Source organism: Microtus oregoni, unplaced genomic scaffold (assembly GCF_018167655.1).
Source record: "Microtus oregoni isolate MIOR12 unplaced genomic scaffold, Mior012 000092F_001, whole genome shotgun sequence".
Classification (NCBI taxonomy): Eukaryota; Metazoa; Chordata; class Mammalia; order Rodentia; family Cricetidae; genus Microtus; species Microtus oregoni.
In genome coordinates, this window is record NW_024544602.1 from 79000 (window position 1) to 99151 (window position 20152).

Here is a 20152-nt window from a genome sequence, read left to right on the forward strand (position 1 = left end):
ACTCTCTAGCCTCCAGATCATTGGACACACTGTGCCCTCCACCCACATTTTCAGCCTTTCCTCTCTTGCCTAACTCCAACTCCTTGTATACATACAAATCTTATGATAGCTAGTTTAGGTTACCTTGCCATCTATGTTTCTATAATTCATCACTCTTAGTTCCACCACCTCGTATTGGAATTGCTTCTCTGCCTTCCATGCGCAACTCTGTATATTAAACATAGTAATGCCTCTTTGCCCATCATTGTATCATAGTGCTACTACATGATGGGCAGTTAATAAATATTTGATGATTAAAAAACTACTGGCCGAGCCGGGCGATGGTGGCGCACGCCTTTAATCCCAGCACTCGGGAGGCAGAGGCAGGCGGATCTCTGTGAGTTTGAGACCAGCCTGGTCTACAGAGCTAGTTCCAGGACAGGCTCCAAAGCCACAGAGAAACCCTGTCTCGAAAAACCAAAAAAACAAACAAACAAACAAAAAAACTACTGGCCGGGCAGTGGTGGCACAGGCCTTTAATCCCAGCACTTGAGATGTAGAGGCAGGTGGATCTCTGTGAGTTCAAGACCACCCTGGTCTACAGAGCAAATTCCAAAACAAACTCCAAAGCTACACAGGGAAACCCTGTCTCAGAAAACAAAAACAAAAACTAAAACAAACAAAAAATCTATTTCAAATTAGCGACCTGACACAAAAGTTGATCCTCTCACTCAAGGCTTGAAACATGGCAGTCTGAATCCACTATTTGTCTTCGCAGTCTTCTACAGAGCTCAGTCACATACTAGCCTGGCGTGGCCAGCATCCAGGAGTGAATGTAGGGGACATCCATGACAAAGGAGGATATAACAAACTCAGAAATAATTTTATTAGGGTTAAATGTGTAGGGTTTTGCTATCAGAAAACATGAGCTTTTACCCCTCTAAGTAACAACAATGTTGCTCTGGATCTTGGTTTCTCCATCTGTGAATGAAGGACTTGGAATAGATTAATATCCGTGGTACACCACTGGGCATGGTGGCATATGCCTTTAATCCCAGTATTCATGAGACAGAGGCACGAAGATCTCTTGAGTTCAAGGTCAGCCTAGTCTATAGAGCTAATTCCAGAACAGCCAGGCCTATACAGAGAAACCCTGTCTTGGAAAAAATCCCAAGATACATCAGTCTTAGTACCCTTTGGCCTGCTTTACTGCCTCCAGAGACCAACTCTTCCTATCACCTTCTTTCATTTCTCCATGATCCTCATCTTCATTCAAGAATACATCAGTAGCCATCCGCCTCCCATACCCCATACTTCTACCCACATCAGCCCCTTCACTGTTGAAAGAAATTGAGACCAGAGTGTCCTTAACCCCTAAGCCAAGCCCTCAAAGTCAATCCAGAGTCAGTAGATGCTCAATCCACATCTCTCCTCTTAAGTTTTATTGACTGATGAAGACTTCATCTTTGTCAGCTGCAGGCTTCGGGGTGGGGGGCAGAGCTGGGAGACAGGGAACCTGAGATGACGTGAAATTTCAGTCTGAGAGCACAGATCCAGCAGGTGACCCAAGAGAGAGAGGAGAAGACTATGTGGAAATTACAGGAGGAGGCAATCAAGAAGTCTCTTCTGTCTCTCCCAGGGTTCAGAAACAACCCAGGCTTCTGCCTACACTTCTGGACTCCTGCCCAAGACGACAGAGTCAGCCCATGATCTCAAAACCCAGCCCTGCTCGAGCTGGGTGCCAGGCTCTTATCTCAGCAGGTCCAGAATCCAGACCAACCGAAGAAAAAAAACACCAGAGAAGAAAGTAGTTAGATGTGGCCCATCTGATTGGGGCAGATGTATATGCTGCAGCAAATCGCTCGGAGGCTTTGCATATGGTTACGGCAGCAGCTGCTATTGCTAGAGTTTGCTGGAGGCCCAGCAGAGGGCAGGTGGCAGGAACTCATTTCCAGCAGCCAGGGAAGCAGGTGGTGGTGTTTGTGCTATCTCTGTGTTAGGAGAAGCAGCCTGAGCCCTCAGCCAAAGCTTGGGGTAGTGGGTCACTCCAGAGGCCACAGCCCATTAAGCCAGCCCACAGCTTCCAAATCTGGGAAGTGCTGGGCCTGGTGAAGGGCAAAGACCTTGCCCACTATAGGCAAAATTAGAGTTGAGGGTTCTCTTTTCTGAACCCTCGAACTTGCACAGCACAACCAAAGAGAAGAGGAACTCTAATCTCTTCTTGTCAGGCCAGACCTCAAATGTTAGACTACAGAGCACTTTAACCTGCCTCTGAGGGCCCAAGGGAGGAGCATGCAAGAGGCCAGGTTAGGAGAGAGAGGCCAGTCCCGGCATGCTGAGGCAAGGAGGCCAGGACCTATGAAGTCCCAGTGCTTCAGCTCCTGTTAGGAAAATTGTTTCCCATGCCCTAGCTACTTCCCCACCAGATGGGCCATTCCATGAAACTCCATTGCATAGTTCTTGGCAGGGAGCATAAGGGGTCCCCAGGTCTGCCCCTCTTTGCCTCTCCCAAATATGGCTTTGGAAAGGAGTTCCCAAAAATTAAGAGGCCCTCTGAGTGGGCAGACCCATCCCTCACAGGGAAGAGATCTTCACAGTCTCAGGAAGGAGGCAGGGGGTACCCAAGCTGGAGTTCCTGAGGGTAGGGTTGCTTCGGCCACCACTGACACCACCACCACCAGGGGAGGAAGGTTGACTCTCATCTGGTGTGTTGGCAGGAGGGGTGGGGATACTGATGATGGCAGCCACGAAGTCCCGGCTATCACAGTTCAGGTCAAGGCTGTCATGAGGCTTGGCATTGAGGCTTGAGCGGCTGTGAACAGGGGTAGGGAAGATGGAATACTCTTAAAAAGTCATCTTGATAATTGCCACACCAATTGTCACATTGATGAAGCACCTACTTGGTCCCTTGCACTGTGCTACAAATTCTTCCTGCATCCTCAATTACGGTAAAGGAGGTCCATTCTGCAGTCAACTAACTGGTCTTAGGTTCAAATTGTGATCACATTTTACCACACCAAAAAAAGTGCCTGGACATAGGGTATACACACACACACACACACACACACACACACACTTTTTGTGATGTTGGGGAATAAATCCAGATCCTTGCCATGTTTGTCTGAGTACTTCATGCATCGAATCACTGAAACTGGAGTTATAGGTGGTTATGAGCCACCACTATGTGGGTGCTTCTATGAACTGAACCCAGATTCTCTACAAAAGCAATAAGTACTCTTTTTGTTGTTGTTGTTGTTCGTTTGTTTTGTTTTTCGAGACCGGGTTTCTCTGTAGCTTTGGAGCCTATCCTGGAACTCACTCTGTAGACCAGCCTGGCCTTGAACTCACAGAGATCCACCTGCCTCTGCCGCCACAGTGCTGGGATTAAAGGTGTGTGCCAACACTGCCCGACTCAATAAGTACTCTTAAGCAGGGCCGCCTCCCTAGTCCCTCTATTGTTTTTAACAATGCCAAAACTATTACAAGGATCTATAATAGGAATAGGTAATAGTGACACACACCACTAATTCTGGCACTCAAGAGGCTAAGGCAGGCAGACCCTGAGCTTGAGGCTAGCTTAGGCTGCATACATAGTGAGACCCTACTTCAAAACCAAACAGAACAAACAAAAAGCTAAAATGTCTACACTAGGATCTATAAAACTGAGTCCTCATTCCTTTCTGACTGTCTGCCTTCTTGCCTGTCCCCGACTTCCCACTCTGCCCAGAGTAGTTTCCTTGCCAGACCTCCGATGTACAGAGGCTTCATGGCATTTGCACAGCGGGACACGGCCTGGAAAGCGCTTCCTCTAGTTACATGTATGGCTTACTCCCTTACCTTCTTTAGACCTGGACTCGGACACCATTTCAGAAAAGTTTTCTTTTCTTTAAAAGAAGATTTTCTTTTAGATTATTTTGTTTTACTTTATGTGCATAAGTGATTTGCCTGCATGTGTGTTTATGTACCACAGCATGCCTGGGGCCTATGGAGGTCAGAAGAGGGCATCAGATCCTCTAAAAGTGGAGGCAGAGATAGCTGTGAACCATCATATATGAGCTCTAGAAACCAAACCCAGGTCCTCTTCAAGAACAACCAGTGCTCTTAACCACTAAGCCATCTTTAGCCCCCAAATAGCTTTTTGTAGCCGGGCAGTGGTGGTACACGCCTTTAATCCCAGCACTTGGGTGGCAGAGGCAGGCGGATCTCTGTGAGTTCAAGGCCAGCCTGGTCTACAAGAGCTAGTTCCAGGTCAGGCTCCAAAGCTACAGATAAACCTTGTCTCAAAAAAAAAAAGAAAGAAAAAAAAAAGCTTTTCGTGACCACACTACTAAAACTGCGCATGGCTCAGTGGTAGAATATTTAACTAACATTTGTGAGACCCCAGGTCCATTCCCAGTACTAAGAAAGACCGTTCTTATTTTTGAGACACTTCTCACTAGGTAGCCCTGGCTAGCTTGGAACTGACTATATAAACGAGGCTGGCCTTGAATTCAGAGAGATTAGGTTACCTCTGTCTCCAGGGTGTTGGGATTAAAGGTGTGTGCCACCACGCCCAACCTGAAAGCAGCGAGGCTGCTTGCTGTGGAACAATCTTTGTACACTGTGAATATCTGTTGCTCTCATTGCTCTAATAAATGACTGAATGGCCGGTAGCTAGGCAAAAAGGGGTTAGGTGGGAGAGCCGGACTGAGAGGAAGCTCGGCAGAAGACGGGCAGAGTCTGGAGAATTGCGAGGAGAGAGAAGAAAGATGAACCGTGCTGAAAAAGGTGCCACCATGTGACAGAGTGTAGATAAGAAATATGGACTACGCCTAGTGTACAAGGAGGTGACAACACTGATGGCCGACCCACCTGATGGCATTAAAGTCTTCCCCAATGAGGAGGATCACACGGACCTGCAGGTTACCATCGAGGGCCCTGAGGGCACCCCCTATGCTGGAGGTCTGTTCTGTAGGAAGCTCCTACTGGGCAAGGATTTCCCTGCCTCTCCACCCAAGGGCTACTTCCTGACCAAGATCTTCCACCCAAATGTGGGGGCCAATGGTGAGATCTGTGTCAATGTGCTCAAGAGGGACTGGACAGCTGAGTTGGGCATTCGACATGTGTTGCTGACCATCAAGTGCCTGCTGATCCACCCTAACCCAGAGTCTGCACTCAACGAGGAGGCTAGCCGCCTGCTCTTGGAGAACTATGAAGAGTATGCTGCTTGGGCTCGACTGCTCACAGAGATCCATGGGGGTGCAGGTGGCTCCAGCAGTGGGAGGGCTGAGGCTACCCGGGGCATGGGAAGTGGGGCTACAGCCTCCACTGACCCTATGACCCCAGGAGTCCTGGGAGGAGCTGAGGGTCCCATGGCCAAGAAACACGCAGGCGAGCGAGATAAGAAGTTGGCAGCCAAGAAAAAGTTGGATAAGAAGCGGGCACTAAGGCGACTGTAGTGGGCTCTTCTCCTTTCTTCCTTCTGTTCTATCCCCTCCCACTCTGTCTCTAAGTTATTTAAATTATGGCTGGGGTGGGGGAGGGAATGGGGGAGCACCAGAACCTGGATTTGGTTTTCTAAATAAAAATTGGAAAAAAAAAAAGAAATATGGGCTAATCTAAGTTGTAAGAGCTAATAGTAACAAGCCTAAGCTCTTGGCTGAGCATTTATAATCAATGATGAGTCTCTGCATGGTTATTTGGAAGCTGGCTGTCGGGACAGAGCTGACCTGCGATCTCGACGAAAGCCTGCCTACAGCTAGAGAGATGGCTCAGTGACTGAGTACTGCTCTTCCAAACTGTGGTTCCTAGCAACCACATCAGGCAGTTCATAACCTTCTATAACTGTAACTCTTAAGGACCTAAAGCCTAGGGCTTCTATGGGCACCTACAATCACATGCACATACCCATACACAGACACAGAATTGAAAATAAATCTAAAAGGAACCCCTGTATCATCCTCTGCTCAGTAGTCTCTGGCCACTGTTCCTGATTTATTTTTCAGCTTGCTACTTTCAAATGTTTGATTCAGTATGTCATCTGTAAACTTGTTTGTTAAATGTTTTTTCCTATTAAAATGTAAGTTTCAGGACACACGGATTCACTCCCCAAGCCCATGTGTGTGTGTGTGTGTGTGTGTGTGTGTATTGGGTGGAACCTAAGGCTTCCTTCATATTAGGCAAATGTTTATCATTGAGCAACATCCCCAGCTCAAGAGATCCTCCTGCCGTAGCTTCCTGAATGACTAGTCGGCCATAGAATATGCCACTGCTATTACTCAGTAAGTATTGAAAAGAATGAAGAACAAAGCGTAGTGATGTTCGAGTATTTTCTACCACCTGATGGCTGGAGCTGAATTAGCATAAACTGAAGGTCAACTTGGCCTATACACAAAGCAAGACCCTGTCTTAAAATTTTGAAACATGAGGGGTTTCCAAGACAAACTCAAGATCCGTGCCCAGAGGAATCTGGTTTTGGGCTTGACTTGCTAGGCCTACAGTCATGAAATCTCAAACCCATGGCTCAAATTCTGCACTTTCTAATGGTGGACAAACAGGTGAGCCCGGCACTTACCTCTGAGGGGCAGGGCTCCTCCGAAGCCCTGCTAGAGTGTCTAGCTCCTGCATGCTGCCACGGCTGACCAAAGCAGTGGAGTTGGCAAGGCGGATGGCTCGACGCTTGACCCTTCTAGGGCAGCAAGATGATAACAGGCTGCCAGGCCCCATTGGCTGGGAAGACACTGAGGTACTACGGCTGGTGCGACCACCCAGGGAGACAGCTCCAAGAGCCTCACTGAAGGTTAGCTCATCTGTGAACTCATGACACTGTGGGCAGAAGGTAAACAGGATCACAAGGTAACCCATGCCATGGAAACCGATACAACTCCCAGACCTTTGCTTAGAGAAAGTCGTTCACTCTCCCTTTTCTTTCCTTGCCCATCCTAGAAGCCTCTTTTTTTGAGACAAGGTGTAGCCTATGTAGCCTTGGCTGGCCTAGAATTCACTATGTAGATCAGGCTGGCCTAGAATTCACTATGTAGATCAGGCTGGCCTCGAACTCATTGAGATCACCTGCATCTGCCACAAGACTCGGTCTCTTAAAGGGAGCACCATGTGATGTTCACAACTACATGGTAAGGCTTTCATCTCAGTGAGGGAAGCAACTCGGTGTCCAGAAAGACCTCCCTCCTGCCAGGTGACATCTTGTTTGGCCTCACCGTAGTCTTCTCTAGACAGTGCAGCAAATGGTGATGCTGCTGTTCAAAAGCAGAACGGCTCCGAACACACAGTGCCTGTCCCTCCCCGCTGCCACTATCCTGGAAGAGACGGAGCAGAAACAGGCAGTGAGCACCTTCCCCTCACAACCCTGCTCACCCCTAACCCCAATAAATGCACCTCCCCACCTCAAGGCCCCCATTTTGCTTATACTGCAGGAAGGCATTGGTGGTGCCGCTCTTTGCCAACCGGATTCTTGCCAGGCGCACCTTCTACAGAGAGGAGACAAAAGATTAGACACGTGAGACCAGGGACAGACGGGTTTAGGGTGTAAGGAACGGTGCTCGGAATGGTGATAAAGTTACCTGCTGTGCTCGGCGCTTGTCAGCACGCTGGTTCTGATGGTAGATGCGGCTAAAGTTGGACACAATGACTGGTACAGGCAAGGCAATGACCAAGACACCACTAAGTGAGCAGATGGACCCAAAAATTTTGCCAGCAATGGTGCTAGGCACCATGTCTCCATACCTGGAAAAGATAGAGGCAGGCCAAGGTTGAAGAGGTGTTCAATAATCCCCGATTCCACCCACCCACACCTGATGTGTTCTGCAAACTTGGCCAAACACACGTACTCTCTGAGCTTCAGTTTCTTTCTTTCTTTTAAAGTTTTTGTTTTTGTTTTTGTTTTTGGAGAGTGTTGCTCTGTAGTCCAGGCTGGCCTTGAACTCAGAGATCTGCCTGCCTCTGCCTTGGGATTAAAGGGGTATGCCATCACCGCCCAGCTCTTTTTACATTTTATTTTTTGTGCATGAGTGTTTGCCTACATGGAAGGATGTGCACCACATGCATCCAGAAGACAGTGTCAGATCCTGGAACTGGAGCTAAGGATGGTCGTGAGCAGCAAGTTGTGAGCCATTGCCCTAGCCCCAGCTTCAGTTCCTTACACTGAAAATCTGGAGAACGGGGCCTAGGGAAATAGCTTAGTGGTTAGGCCTTGTAGAGGACCCAAGTCCAGCATCCATGTCAATCAGCTCACAACTACCAGTGACTCCAGCACCAGAGGATCCAACGCCCTCTTCTGGACTCCAGGGAAACCTGCACTCACATGCACATACCCACACACAGACACATACTATACACATAATTTAAAACTAGTAAAAAATAAATCTTCAAGATGCGAAGAATAGACAGGCAGTGGTAGCACACACCTTTAATCCCAGCACTTGGGAGGCAGAGGCAGGTGATCTCTGAGTTTGAGACCCACCTGGTCTACAGAGTGAGTTCCAGGACAGCCAGGGCTACACAGAGAAACCCTGACTCAAAAACCAAACAATTCAAAATGTGAAGAACGACTTCTCTGGTCCCCAGCAGTAGCGGTCAAATGAGAAATGGGGTTGCCTTCAGTTTCTGCCGTCTGCTGCTCTCATCGAAGCCATGAATTGGGCATCATTGTCATCTGGAAACCTACTAACACCAGCAAAAGGGAAAACAAAGAGCAAATACAGGATCCTGGCGGCTAGAGAAATGGCTCAGGAGTCAGAGAGTCCCGCCTCTCCAGTTCAGATGAGAGGCTCTGTATTCCAGAAGCAGTCTGTTGGTTTTACTTGCTTCTCTACATTCTTTAGGAAGGACCCCTTCAAATATCCCCCAGAAGAAGCCTGGAAAGTGTCGTCCTATGAAAGATAGGGAGCCTCCAAGCAGTAGTGGTGCACACCTTTAATTCCAGCTCTCAGGAGGCAGAAGCAGGCAGATGTCTGAGTTTGCGGCTAGCCTGATCTACAGAGAAAGTTCCAAGAATTCCAGGACAGCCAGGGCTATACGGAGAAACCCTATCTCTTGAGGAAGAAAAAAAAGAAAGAAAAAAGTGTGTTATTTTAGGGGCTGGAGAGATGGCTCAGAGGTTAAGAGCACTGGCTGCTCTTCCAGAGGACTCAGGTTCAATGCCCAGTACCCACACGGCAGCTCATAATTTAACTCCAATTCCAGGGGACCAGACACCTTCACACCAATGCACAAAAAATAAAGTTAAATAAATTATTTTTCTTTTAAAAAAGAAAGACAGGGAGCCTCAAAACTACCCTGCCTTCCTCCAAACCATCACTCTCCCATGGAACAAGAGCAGAACCAGCTCAGAGAAGGCGCCATAGTTGATTTGCCCAGGAACATACAGCACACTTTTTTTTTCTAACCACGAGACCAACAGAAACTCCTTTGAGAAATTCAGCCTCTGCAATCTTCAGACAGGGTCTCCAGGCAGACCTCAAACTTACTACACGTCTGAGGATGACCTTGAACTTCTGATCCTCTTGCTTCCACCTCCCACTGTGTACTGGGATTACAGGCACCTGTAATCCCGCTCAATTTATGGAGTGCTGGAAATTCAACCTAGAGCTTTAGAGGTGCCAGGCGAGCACTGTATGAGTTGAGCGACATCTCCGGATCTTCTCATTTGTTCTGAGCATTCAGGACTGTGCCCAGAACCTCTCTAGCTTGGCCATTTCTAGCTATGTGATAATCATCTCAGACTATGTCTCACCTATGTGCCACAGGAACACCTACCGTCACAATTGTTCTGAGGACAGTATATGGCAAAAGACAGCAAGATACCTACTGCTAACTCGTTCTTCGTACTCAATATTTATTGATTTGATCCAGTCATGAACTTCCAAGCAGAATTAATCTGTACTTCTTAGAAACTTTTGTACTTCTATTGGGTACTGAACAAATTCAACCATTCTTTCTACAGACATTGAATGACAACAGTCTACTTAATCCTAGAGATGGGAATTTAGAGAAGAATCACAGCATCTGCCTTCCAATGTCTGAAAAGCACTGGAAGGAGGCAGGGGAGATGGCTCAGTTGGTAAATACCTGTTGTACATGCAAGCATGAGAACCTGAATTCAGATCTCCAGAACCCATGGTAAAAGCTGTATCAAGATGTGTGCCTAGAATCCCAGCCCTGGAGGACAGAGATAGGCGTGGCACTGGTCAGCTAATCTAGTTGAATGGATGAGCTTCCGGTTCTGTCTCAAAAAAATAAAGGTGGCAGCCAGGCAGATCTCTGTGAGTTCAAAGCCACCCTGATCTACAGAGAGAGTTCCAGACAGCCACGGCTACACAGAGAAACCCTCTCTCGAAAAATAAATAAAACATTGTTTAAAAGGTAGCAGAGTGTGGTGGCGCACACTTTTAATCCCAGCACTCAGGAGGCAAAGGCAGGTGGATCTCTGAGGTGGAGGCCAGCCTGGTCTACAGAGTTCCAGGACAGCCAGGGATACACAGAGAAACCCTGTCTTGAAAAACAAAAACAGAAAACAAATTTCCTGGACTCTAGGTAAAGGTGGAAGGAGAGACTACAAAGTTGTCCTCTGACCTCCATATGCATATTCTTACATGTACATGCTCAAAGCACACACGCGCGTGCACACACGCAAGTGAACACACACACACACACACACACACACACACACACACACACACAGGGTTAAAGAGAGAGAGGAAGCTTTGAATTGTGACACAAGCCTAGAATCCCAGCATTTGGGAGACAGAGGCAGGAATAGGATCATTGTAAATCTGAGGCCAGCCTGGGTGTACAAATTGAGAGTCTGCCACAAAACAAAACACTGAAAGCTGGGGCAGAGCCTATGGCTACTGTGGTGAGATCTTGGGTTCAAGCCCCAATAATGTCCCTCCACGAACAAAAAAATCATGAATTTGGCAATTCCATCTGTATCTATCTCAACTGTTTCCTCTCAGGGATTGGCAGTAAAAAATAATACTCATCCCAGCACTTGGGAGGCAGAAGCAGGTGGATCTCTGTGAGTTCGAGGCCAGTCTGATCTACAGAGTGGGTTCCAGAACAGCCAAGACTGCTACACAGAGAAACCCTGTCTCACAGAACCAAAATAATACTGATTTATTATAATAATACAGAACTGATATAGTCAGCTGGGTGCCATAGACCCGGAGTCCCAGCACTCAGGAAGCAAAGGCAAATGGATGGTGAGTTCAAGACCAGATTGGCCTACTTGGTAAAAATCTATCTCAATACAAAAGTAATGCTGAAAATACCTTCTGGAAAACATCAAGGAATCACGAACTCCCAGCGGCTGTGTCTATACAGTCATATAGCAGTTTTAGAAGGTTGAAAAATCATGGCATGCATGTTCAAAATGGAAAAATTTGGTGACAAGAAGCCATGCACCTAAATATCCTGCGCCAGAAACATTCAGAGAACTCACGTGGTATCACTGAATCCTCTTTTTTTTTTTTTTTTTTTTTTTTGGTTTTTCGAGACAGGGTTTCTCTGTGGTTTTGGAGCCTGTCCTGGAACTAGCTCTATAGACCAGGCTAGTCTCGAACTTACAGAGATCCGCCTGCCTCTGCCTCCCGAGTGCTGGGATTAAAGGCGTGTGCCACCACCACCCGGCACACTGAATCCTCTTAAGGCTCTCATTTCCCACTTTACAAAGAGGGAAACCTAAAGCCTAACACGGTGGCTCATGCCTACAATCCCAGTAGTTAGGAGGCTTTGAGTCTGAGGCCAGCTCCGACTATCCAGTGAATCCAGGCAGGCCTGGGCTACACAGCATCTAAAAGAAAAGAGAAGGAAACTGGGACCCTGAGAGAGTGTGACAAGAAATGAGAGCAACATGGACAATTTTTGAAGCCTAACCTGGAAAAATCAAGATACGTTCAGAGCCGAGAGGGATTATAAACTTTAAAGATAGGGCCATGCTATGTAACCTCATTGGGTTGGAACTTGCTATGTAATCTAGGCTGGCCTCAAACTCAAAGAGATCCGCCTGCCTCTGCATCCTAAATGCTGAGATTAAAAGCCTGCACCACCACACTTGACTTCTCTAAATATTTTTAGATAGGATCTCATTGTGTAGCCTTGGCTGTTCTGGAACTGATGTGTAGACCAGGCTGCCCTTGAATTTACAGAGATCTGCCTGTCTCTACTAAGGTGGTGTGATTAAAGGTGTGCCCCACCAACCAAGCTAAATTTTACTTTATTAATATTGATATATTTTACTTTACATTTGTGAGTGTTTTGCGTGCATGTAAATTTGTGTACTGTTGGAGAATATTTGTTTAGCCAGGCAAAGATATGTTAAATTTGTTCATCCTGCATCTGATAACTATGTAAAGATGTGTTGTATTTGCGTTAATTAAATAAAATTAACCTGGGCTCAGAGAGGCGGGGTTAGTAAGAGGTTGACAGAAAGTAGCAAGGAGGAACTTAGTGTGTGTGTGTGTGTGTGTGTGTGTGTGTGTGTGTGTGTGTGTGTGTGTGTGTTTTAGTTGGGGTAGTGTGGAAGGGATTGGCTTCTAGGACACCAGCAAAGAGACAAAGTTAGCCAGCTGTTACTCTAATTCTCTGAGCTGGCAGGTTTTCACCCTAGCCTTTGAATCTTGAATTTTATTAGAACGATAGAGATTTAGTTAGAACTACCTTTAGAAGCCTGGCAGTGGTAGCGCACACCTTTAATCCCAGCACTCAGGAGGCAGAAGCAGTTGGATCTCTGTGAATTCGAGGCCAGCCTAGTCTACAAAGTGAGTTCCAGGACAGCCAGAACTGTTACACAGAGAAACCCTGTCTCAAAACAACAACAACAAAAATATATAAATAAAAAAATAAAAGAGAGAGAGAAAAAGAAAAAAGAACTACCTTTAGAAGCAGCCACAGAGCCACAGAAATCCCCCCCCCACTGGCTTTAGGACTGGGTACATCTTGGCTGGGCTGTTAGTTTAAAGGACCCTCTGGAATTGGAATTGCAGATGGTTGTTAGTTGCCATGTGGATGCTGGGAACCAAACTTGGGTCCTTTGCAAGAGCAGCAAGTGCTCTTAACCAGTGAGTCATCTCTACAACCCCCTAAAATTTATTTTAAGAGGTTTATTTTGCTAGGCATAGTGACACATACCTTTAATCCCAGCACTTTGGAGGCAGAGGTGGGCAGATTTCTATGAGTTCAAGGCCAGCTTGATATGCATAGCAAGTCCCAGGCCAGCCAAGGTTGCATAGCGAAATTCTGTTTCAAAAAACTAAAAAAACAGATGATTTATTATTATTTTATTATTTTTAATTTACGTATATGTGTGCAGACATGTGCACAACTGCACAGATGCCTGGGTGGCCAGAGGCATCAGATACCCTCGATCTCAAATAACAGGCCGTTGTGAGCCCTCCAACCTGAGTGCTAGGAACCAAACTTGGGTCCTCTAGAAAAGAAGTATGTACTCTTAACTGCTGAGCCATTTCTCCAGTCCCAGTTTTTTTAATTTTTATAGATTAGCAAACTGGAGCTCAAAAGGAGATAAAGGAGCCAAGCATGCTGGTATGTATATACCTGTAATCCCAGCCATGGGGAAGTGGAGGCAGGAAGGTAATGTGTTTGAACCTAGCCTGGGCTATACATAGCACAACAACCTTGTCTCAAAAGTGGGGTGGCAGGCAGAGGCACAGCACATATTTTGTAGGTGTGAAGCCTCCATGTGAGGCTCTGGGTTTGATATTCATTCGTTACCGTACAGGTATGTTCTAACCTTTTAATGTTACAGAAAGGGTATGTGTCTGGCAGTTGGATACCCAGCTCCCAGCTCAAGGTCTACACTTACCCAAGTGTGGTCATGGTAACAATGGTATACCAGAAGGCAGCAGGGATGCTTGTGAAGTTGGTCTTGCTAGTGCCCTTCTCAGCATAGAACATGACAGTCGCAAAGATGATGATGGCCATGGTGAGGGAAAAGAGGAGAAAGCCCAACTCGGAGGCACAGCTCTTGAGGGTGTAGCCCAGAATCCGCAAGCCCTGGGAGTGTCTGGAGAATTTGAAGATTCTGAAAACCCTGAACACACGTAGGGTGACGAAGGCACCAGAGACATCATCATTCTTGGGCACAAAAAGCCCAATGTAGTAGGGCAGGATGGCTACCACATCGATGAGGCTCATCACACTGCGCAGGAAGCGGCAACGGCTGGGGGCTGCAAACAACCGCAGAAGGTATTCCCCGGTGAATATGAGTACGCAGGCTGTGTCCATACAGAAAAAGGCCGTCGGGAAGCGGTCACCACAGGGTTGCTCTCTCGTGGGTCGCCGGGCAGGGCCACGGCATGGGATGGTCTCCACTACATTGGCGATGACCGACACGGCTATGAAGAAGCCAGTGACATAGTAGAAAACGAGTGCTGCAGTGCTCGTGTGTGGGTTTTCGAAAGCCCTCCAGAGTCGCTGTCTCAGGGAGCTGCCTGCTGGAAGGGCTGGACCTTCCCCGGCCTGCTCAGCCTCCTCGTCTTCTGCCAGGCGCTCTGCATTCTCCTTCTTTCGGTCCCTGTACTCTTCAAGACAGCAGTCGCCCACAAGCTCTGGTACCAAGCCATAGAAGGCTAGCTCCTCGTCAAAGGCCTGGATGCACTCCTGCCTGGGGCAGTGCAGCCGGCCTGTGCGGTAGAAGTTCAGCACGTGCCGGAACATGTCTGGGTCACGATCAAAGAAGTACTCGCCTGATTCAGCATCGTAGAAGAATTCCTTCTCTGAGCTGCCCAGCAATGTGTCTGGATAGCGATCCAGCGTGTTTTTCCAGGTCTCAAAGCGCCGACCGCTCACATTCACCACCAGTACCTCATCACCTCGGGATGCCTTCACCTCCGGTGCAGGGGGCAGGGGCTGCTGGGCTAAGGGCAGCCAGCCCACTGCTGCAGCTCTTGCAAATGGTAGCCATGTGGCCACACCGGCCGCCATCCTGCAGCTCCCCCAGGCCCAAGGAGACTTGGGGGTGTGATGTTTAGGAGAATGTGACTAGCTCCAGGATGGAGGAGGCTTGGAGAGACCCTGGGCTACCCAGACAAGGAAACTGATGTGTGTGTGTGTGTGTGTGTGTGTGTGTGTGTGTGTGTGTGTGGAGAGAGAGAGAGAGAGAGAGAGAGAGAGAGAGAGAGAGAGAGAGAGAGAGAGAAACCAATAGGAACCAGAGGAGGAGGAAGTAGAGAGACAGACAGGCGCTTGGGGAGTATTGGGGGTTTCTAGGGGACTAAGAAGGGGTTAAAGTGCTAGAGGAACCAAGAAGGATCCTCAAGTCTAGAAAGACTGAGATGAATCTAAAGTCAACACATTCCTGAGAGATGTCTGAGGGTGTTCAGAGGGACCAAGACATAGGTGGGGGGTTGTTCACACTCACAAGACTTCCCAATAAAGAAGGACCTGGAACCCCTCGGTTGAGCTGAAGAGGAGGCAGATAGAGGCATTCAGAGAGTTGGAGAACAGGACCAGAGATGTTTGAAAGAGGCTGAAGGACTGTCCACGCCCAGAAGACTGATGGGAAAAGATGCCTGGGTTGGAGCCCCCTTGCAGATCAATAAAGGGGACTGGAGCATCTCAAGGGTGGCTAGACAGCGGGAGGTTGTAAAGATACTAAAAAGTGTCTGGGGAGTGACTAGTGCTGCCAAGAATAGCCTGGAGGATGTGTCTACAATCTCCAGGAGTTCCGGGGAAAGTAGCAGAGGTGAGGGCCCTCTAAAGAGGATTGAGAAAGGGGGATAGCTAAAGTGGTATATGGGACTAGCTTATTTTTTAAGAGGCCAGGGGATATGCAGCAGAGAGGTTCCCTGGATGGGGCTTAGGAAGCCTGGTCCCTATCAAGAGCTCTGAATGAGGAAAGGGAGGATGTGGGGAATCCCAAAGGGCCAATACTCAACTGGACTGAAGTTGGGTATAGCCCCCTGAGCACACAAGAAACTCGCAAAAGACTATGCAAAGAGGAAGGGAATTCCCTCAAAATAGGTTGGATAGGGGGCGGGGTATTGGAAGAAAGTTGGGTGTGTCTTCCAGGAGAGGGGGCTGATGAACCTTGCAGGAAGCTGGTAGGGGAGACTAGGAGAAGGCTGGGTCCCACCGTTGGAGGCAGGTCTGAGGAAGCTACACCCCGAGGGGCTGGCGGTGTGTACCCAGCAACAGCAGTAGCAGTAGCCGGAGCAGCAGCAACAACAGCAGCAGTAGCAGCAGCAGAGGAGGAGGAAGCGAAGAGCCACAGCCAGGCCTAGGAGGGAAAGGTGGAACAGGCGGGGGCGGGGTGGGAGACAGGGGGAGGAGGCTGTTGGGTCCTTGGAAGAAGGCTCTGGAAGGACAAGGTCCAGTGGGACCCCTGGAGACTGTACCAGGATGGACTAGGACATGGGGACCGCACCAGGAAAAGACAAGGACAGAGCTAGTGATGGTCCCCTCCCTCTCCCCACAGGGCTGTCCTCACCTGTGTCCCCGCTGCAGCTGCAGCAACAGCGTTGGGGCTGGGGGTACCAAACACCGGAGCTCCTGCCCCTCTGCAGAGCTGCCGGAGTTCCTCCTCCTCCAGCGTTCTCTCCCCGCCCCTCTGGAGCTTGTCGGGAGATGAAGCGAGAGGCAGGGAGGGGCCACGTGGCTCCCAGAGCCCCTTCCCCTAGGATAGCTTGAGAGAGACCCTGGGGAGACTCCGCCTCCTTACAAAGCTGGTTGGGCCTCAGTCGCGTCATCTGGAAAATGGGGGTGGCAGGGAACTTTGCCAGTTCTCCCCACCTCCTACTTCCTGGACTCCCCCTTCTTTCTGCCCAGCTCCTACCCCCACTGCCCCCAGGGGCTCTCACCCCCACCCGTCTGAATCAGCAGCACTTAGCAGAACCAATCGATGGGGAGGCGTCTGTTAATGGCCCCAGAGCGGAGTGCCACGGGGAATGATGCAGTGCTGTGTCCCCTCCCTGCCCCCCCCCCCCTGTGGAAGGGCGGGGAAAGGTGGGGGAGGGGGGACTGGTGGGGATGACCAGGCCTCCAGATCCACTCTGGGGGGAGGGCATAGGTCAGAGCCCAACTTCTAAACCAGACTTTGTGGGGCTCCAGTATACACCTTCCAGTCTGAGGATGCAAGATGCCGAGCAAAGGTAGTGCAGATGGGGACAATCCAGGTACCACTCCCTACCCGTAGGCCCCTTGCCAAAGGAGCAGAATTCCCATCTGTTTGTATCCCATGCCCTCAAATCACACCTCTTTCCATGGTGGGATCTGCTTCTGCCCTTCGGAACGCAGAGCACCAAGTGCCTCTGGGATGTCTGTGAGTTCTAACCCCAGCTTTGCCAGACTTGCTGTGCCCTTAACCAGGTGACTTGTTTTCTCAGTTGTCAGAATTATCCCAACTTGACAGTGTGCTTTTGAGCATCAGCTGAAGCAATGTGAATGGGGTGGGCACAGGTAAGGCCTGGCAGGATGCCTGGTCTTAAGTAACTAACGGTGTCTGATGAGAGTGCCTAGCCTTTCAATCCACCCGCCTACCCACGATACTCACTTGCTAACTTTTCATACTCCTGATCTGTCCATTCTTTCGCCCACCCATCCTCCTGCCCACATAACCAATGACCCTACCCATTCCTCTAGGTACCCCTCTGGCCATTCAGTCACCTACCTACCCCTCAGCTTCTAACCGTTTGCCAACCTTTTCCTAAAGACCTTTTTCCATGCGTCTATGCATTCTCCAGCTTCCCCCATCATGTATGCCTCCAACTTACCCTTCCCTTTCATTCGCTTATGCATCCATAATTCCACTCTAGCCTTGCCAGTTTACTCCCAACTTATCTATAAATCCATCAATCTACTCACAGTTAATTCACCCATTTATCCATTTGTCCACCCTGCTAGACATCCATCTGTCCATTTGTACCTCCATTTACCCATACTCTATCCACTTACAGATTCATCTGCTCATTTATTCATCCAGCCATGCATCCGTCTACCTATGCATTAATTTCCAGCCATACGACCACTTATTTATCCCTCAGTCCATCTAACCACTTATCCACCCTCCCATCTGCTCATTCATCTATACCCTCAATTTAATACCCCCCCATATCTGCAGATATTTCTGCTACTCCCTTTGAGAGGTCTGTCAGCAACCAGGTGAACTGAGACTGGAAGAAGAAAAACTGGAGCTGGAGGCCACCTTCCCCATTCCAGAGGAATGACCACCCCACTCCCAACACGTCCCTCGATTGAAAAGAACAAGACCACACAGTCAGTGCAATGACCACCCCACTCCCAACACGTCCCTCGATTGAAAAGAAAGAGACCACACAGTCAGTTGGTGGGCCCGTCTGGCCAGATGGTATTTGGGCTGCAAAGCCTTTACACACACACACACTCACACACATACACACATTGCTGGAACATTGAGCATGGACTGCACCCCCACCCAACATCCCCAGTCCCAAATGCAGAGTAGCCAGGCTTCCAAACATAAATTAAAAAATAAAATGAAAAGAGTTGGTCTCTGGGAGGGAGAGCTCATGCAGAGTTGAAGGCAGATGCCCCTGGGAGCCAAGAAGAAAAAAATCCATGCCCTTCCCTCAGGATCTTTCCCCCACAAGGGCCTCTGGCCATATGATGGGGGTCATCAATACCAGCCATAGATAGACTCCTAGCCCTCTTAATGTCCATCTCCTAAAATATTAGATTTGGTGCCAGCCTCTATTTTCCCACCACAACCCAGGGAGTGAATGGCATTCTGGAAGGGAATGGAAGTAGGTGCAGCCCGTAGGTCTTTAGTTGGCTTCTCCAGGTTCTAGGTCCGGGTCAGGGGACCCCACACATTCCTTGCTGAGCCGTACAATTTCCTGGGATAGAACTTCCATGTCCTAAGAAACAAATGATCCATCAGGAGCTAGAGAAGGGGACAAAGGGCGCAGCAGCTCTGGTAGCAAATATGAGATGTTATCTGTAGTTAAATGGACTGTTGGGTTAACCAGAGCCCAGTGGTATCAGGCCTTGGATGGGAAGATCCACTACTTTCTCATCTAACAAATGTCCACTTGCTTCTCCAAGGTAGGACCTGGATATGACTCCCTTAGTGATGATGGAATATTTGGGTGGGTGGGGGAATCATTGTGTGGGTGAACTCATCAGGAATCTTTGGCAGACAAATAGGTTCACAAATGAACTTTGTAGAGGACAAAAAGGTAGGTAGGCGTGTGACATGTAGGTGGGGGAAAGGGTGATAGCTGAATAGATGAAAGAATGATGCATCACCGGCACACGCCTTTAATCCCAGCATTTGGGAGGCAGAGGCAGGTAGGTGGATCTCTGTGAGTTCGAGGCCAGCCTGGTCTACAGAACAAGTTCCAGGATAGGCTCCAAAGCTACACAGAAAAACTCTGTTTTGAAAAAACAAAAAAACTGAATGGATGAGTGGGTGGAAGGACAGATGGAAGAGTGGTAGGCTCAACTGGTAAGTTGATCGGAGGGTAGAAGAGGGGAACACGAAAGGATGGCTGATGAGTAGAAGGTGGTATTGGGAGGACAAGGGCAACTAGGAAGGGCACCGCCAAGGACTGTGGGTAGGGAGGCAGGTGGTCCACACTCGCCTTGTGCAAGTGCATATTCTTGGTGAGCTGTTCCTCCAACATGTTCTGCAGCTTCTTGTTCATTTCCCGAAGGTTCTCATCGCCTGGCTTCACTAGGTCTCTCAGGACACTGCCCAGCCCACTTCGGTCTGTGTGGCCTGCTGCCACAGATACATCTGCAAGGGTCCAGGCTGAGCACCGCCCCCTCGGCAGAGCCAGGGGCAGGGAACAGGAGAGAGTAGGCAGAGCCAGAGGAGACAGGAGAAAAGCAAAGAGCAGGCAGGAGGGGAGGGAGAAAAGCAATGTTATGTTGGGGGCAGAGGCTTAGATAGGTGAAACCCAGCTGTCATTAGTCATGTGACTCAAAAATAGGGATAATTCTTAACTCATGGTGCTGGGAACATATATATGACTGCATGTGACACACAGAGAGCACAGTAAGCCCTCAGAGCATGTCAGTGGGTATTGCTAAACTAGGAAAAATCAGGAAGTAGGGGAAGATTTGAAAGTAAGGAATAAAAGAAAGGAGAGGGAAGGTAGCAGATAGGAGAGGAGGGGATAGCCATGGAGGTCAGAGAAGAGAACAGGAAGGAAGATATAACAAATGAAGATGTTCGGCT

At 48.7% G+C, this 20152-nt stretch overlaps 2 protein-coding genes and 1 pseudogene across 13 annotated transcripts in view; 1 reads left to right on the plus strand and 2 right to left on the minus strand.

Annotated features, from left to right (window-relative positions):
* Positions 1-867: 867 nt before the first annotated feature.
* LOC121442591 (potassium voltage-gated channel subfamily D member 1) lies at positions 868-15045 on the minus strand. 2 transcript variants are annotated; one of them, XM_041644184.1, is made up of 6 exons: positions 13799-15045; positions 7539-7701; positions 7362-7445; positions 7176-7274; positions 6533-6783; positions 868-2791 (listed from the first exon to the last, which is right to left on the minus strand). In XM_041644184.1, the coding sequence occupies exons 1-6, from the start codon at positions 14917-14919 to the stop codon at positions 2554-2556; spliced, it is 1956 nt and encodes a 651-aa protein (XP_041500118.1). In that variant the 5' UTR covers positions 14920-15045; the 3' UTR covers positions 868-2553. The 2 variants fall into 2 exon arrangements, with proteins under 2 accessions (XP_041500118.1, XP_041500119.1); XM_041644185.1 differs by lacking the exon at positions 7362-7445.
* LOC121442592 lies at positions 4755-5553 on the plus strand (annotated as a pseudogene).
* Positions 15046-18269: 3224 nt separating the features above from the next.
* Positions 18270-20152, minus strand: part of LOC121442600 (GRIP1-associated protein 1) — a 32992-nt gene continuing 31109 nt past the window's right edge. For all 11 annotated transcript variants that reach the window (XM_041644206.1, XM_041644202.1, XM_041644204.1 and 8 more), the window contains 2 exons: positions 19554-19708; positions 18270-18827 (listed from right to left, as the gene is read on the minus strand). In XM_041644206.1, the coding sequence (XP_041500140.1) occupies positions 18735-18827; positions 19554-19708 (248 nt within the window). In that variant the 3' untranslated portion in view covers positions 18270-18734. The remainder of the gene's footprint in view (positions 18828-19553; positions 19709-20152) is intronic.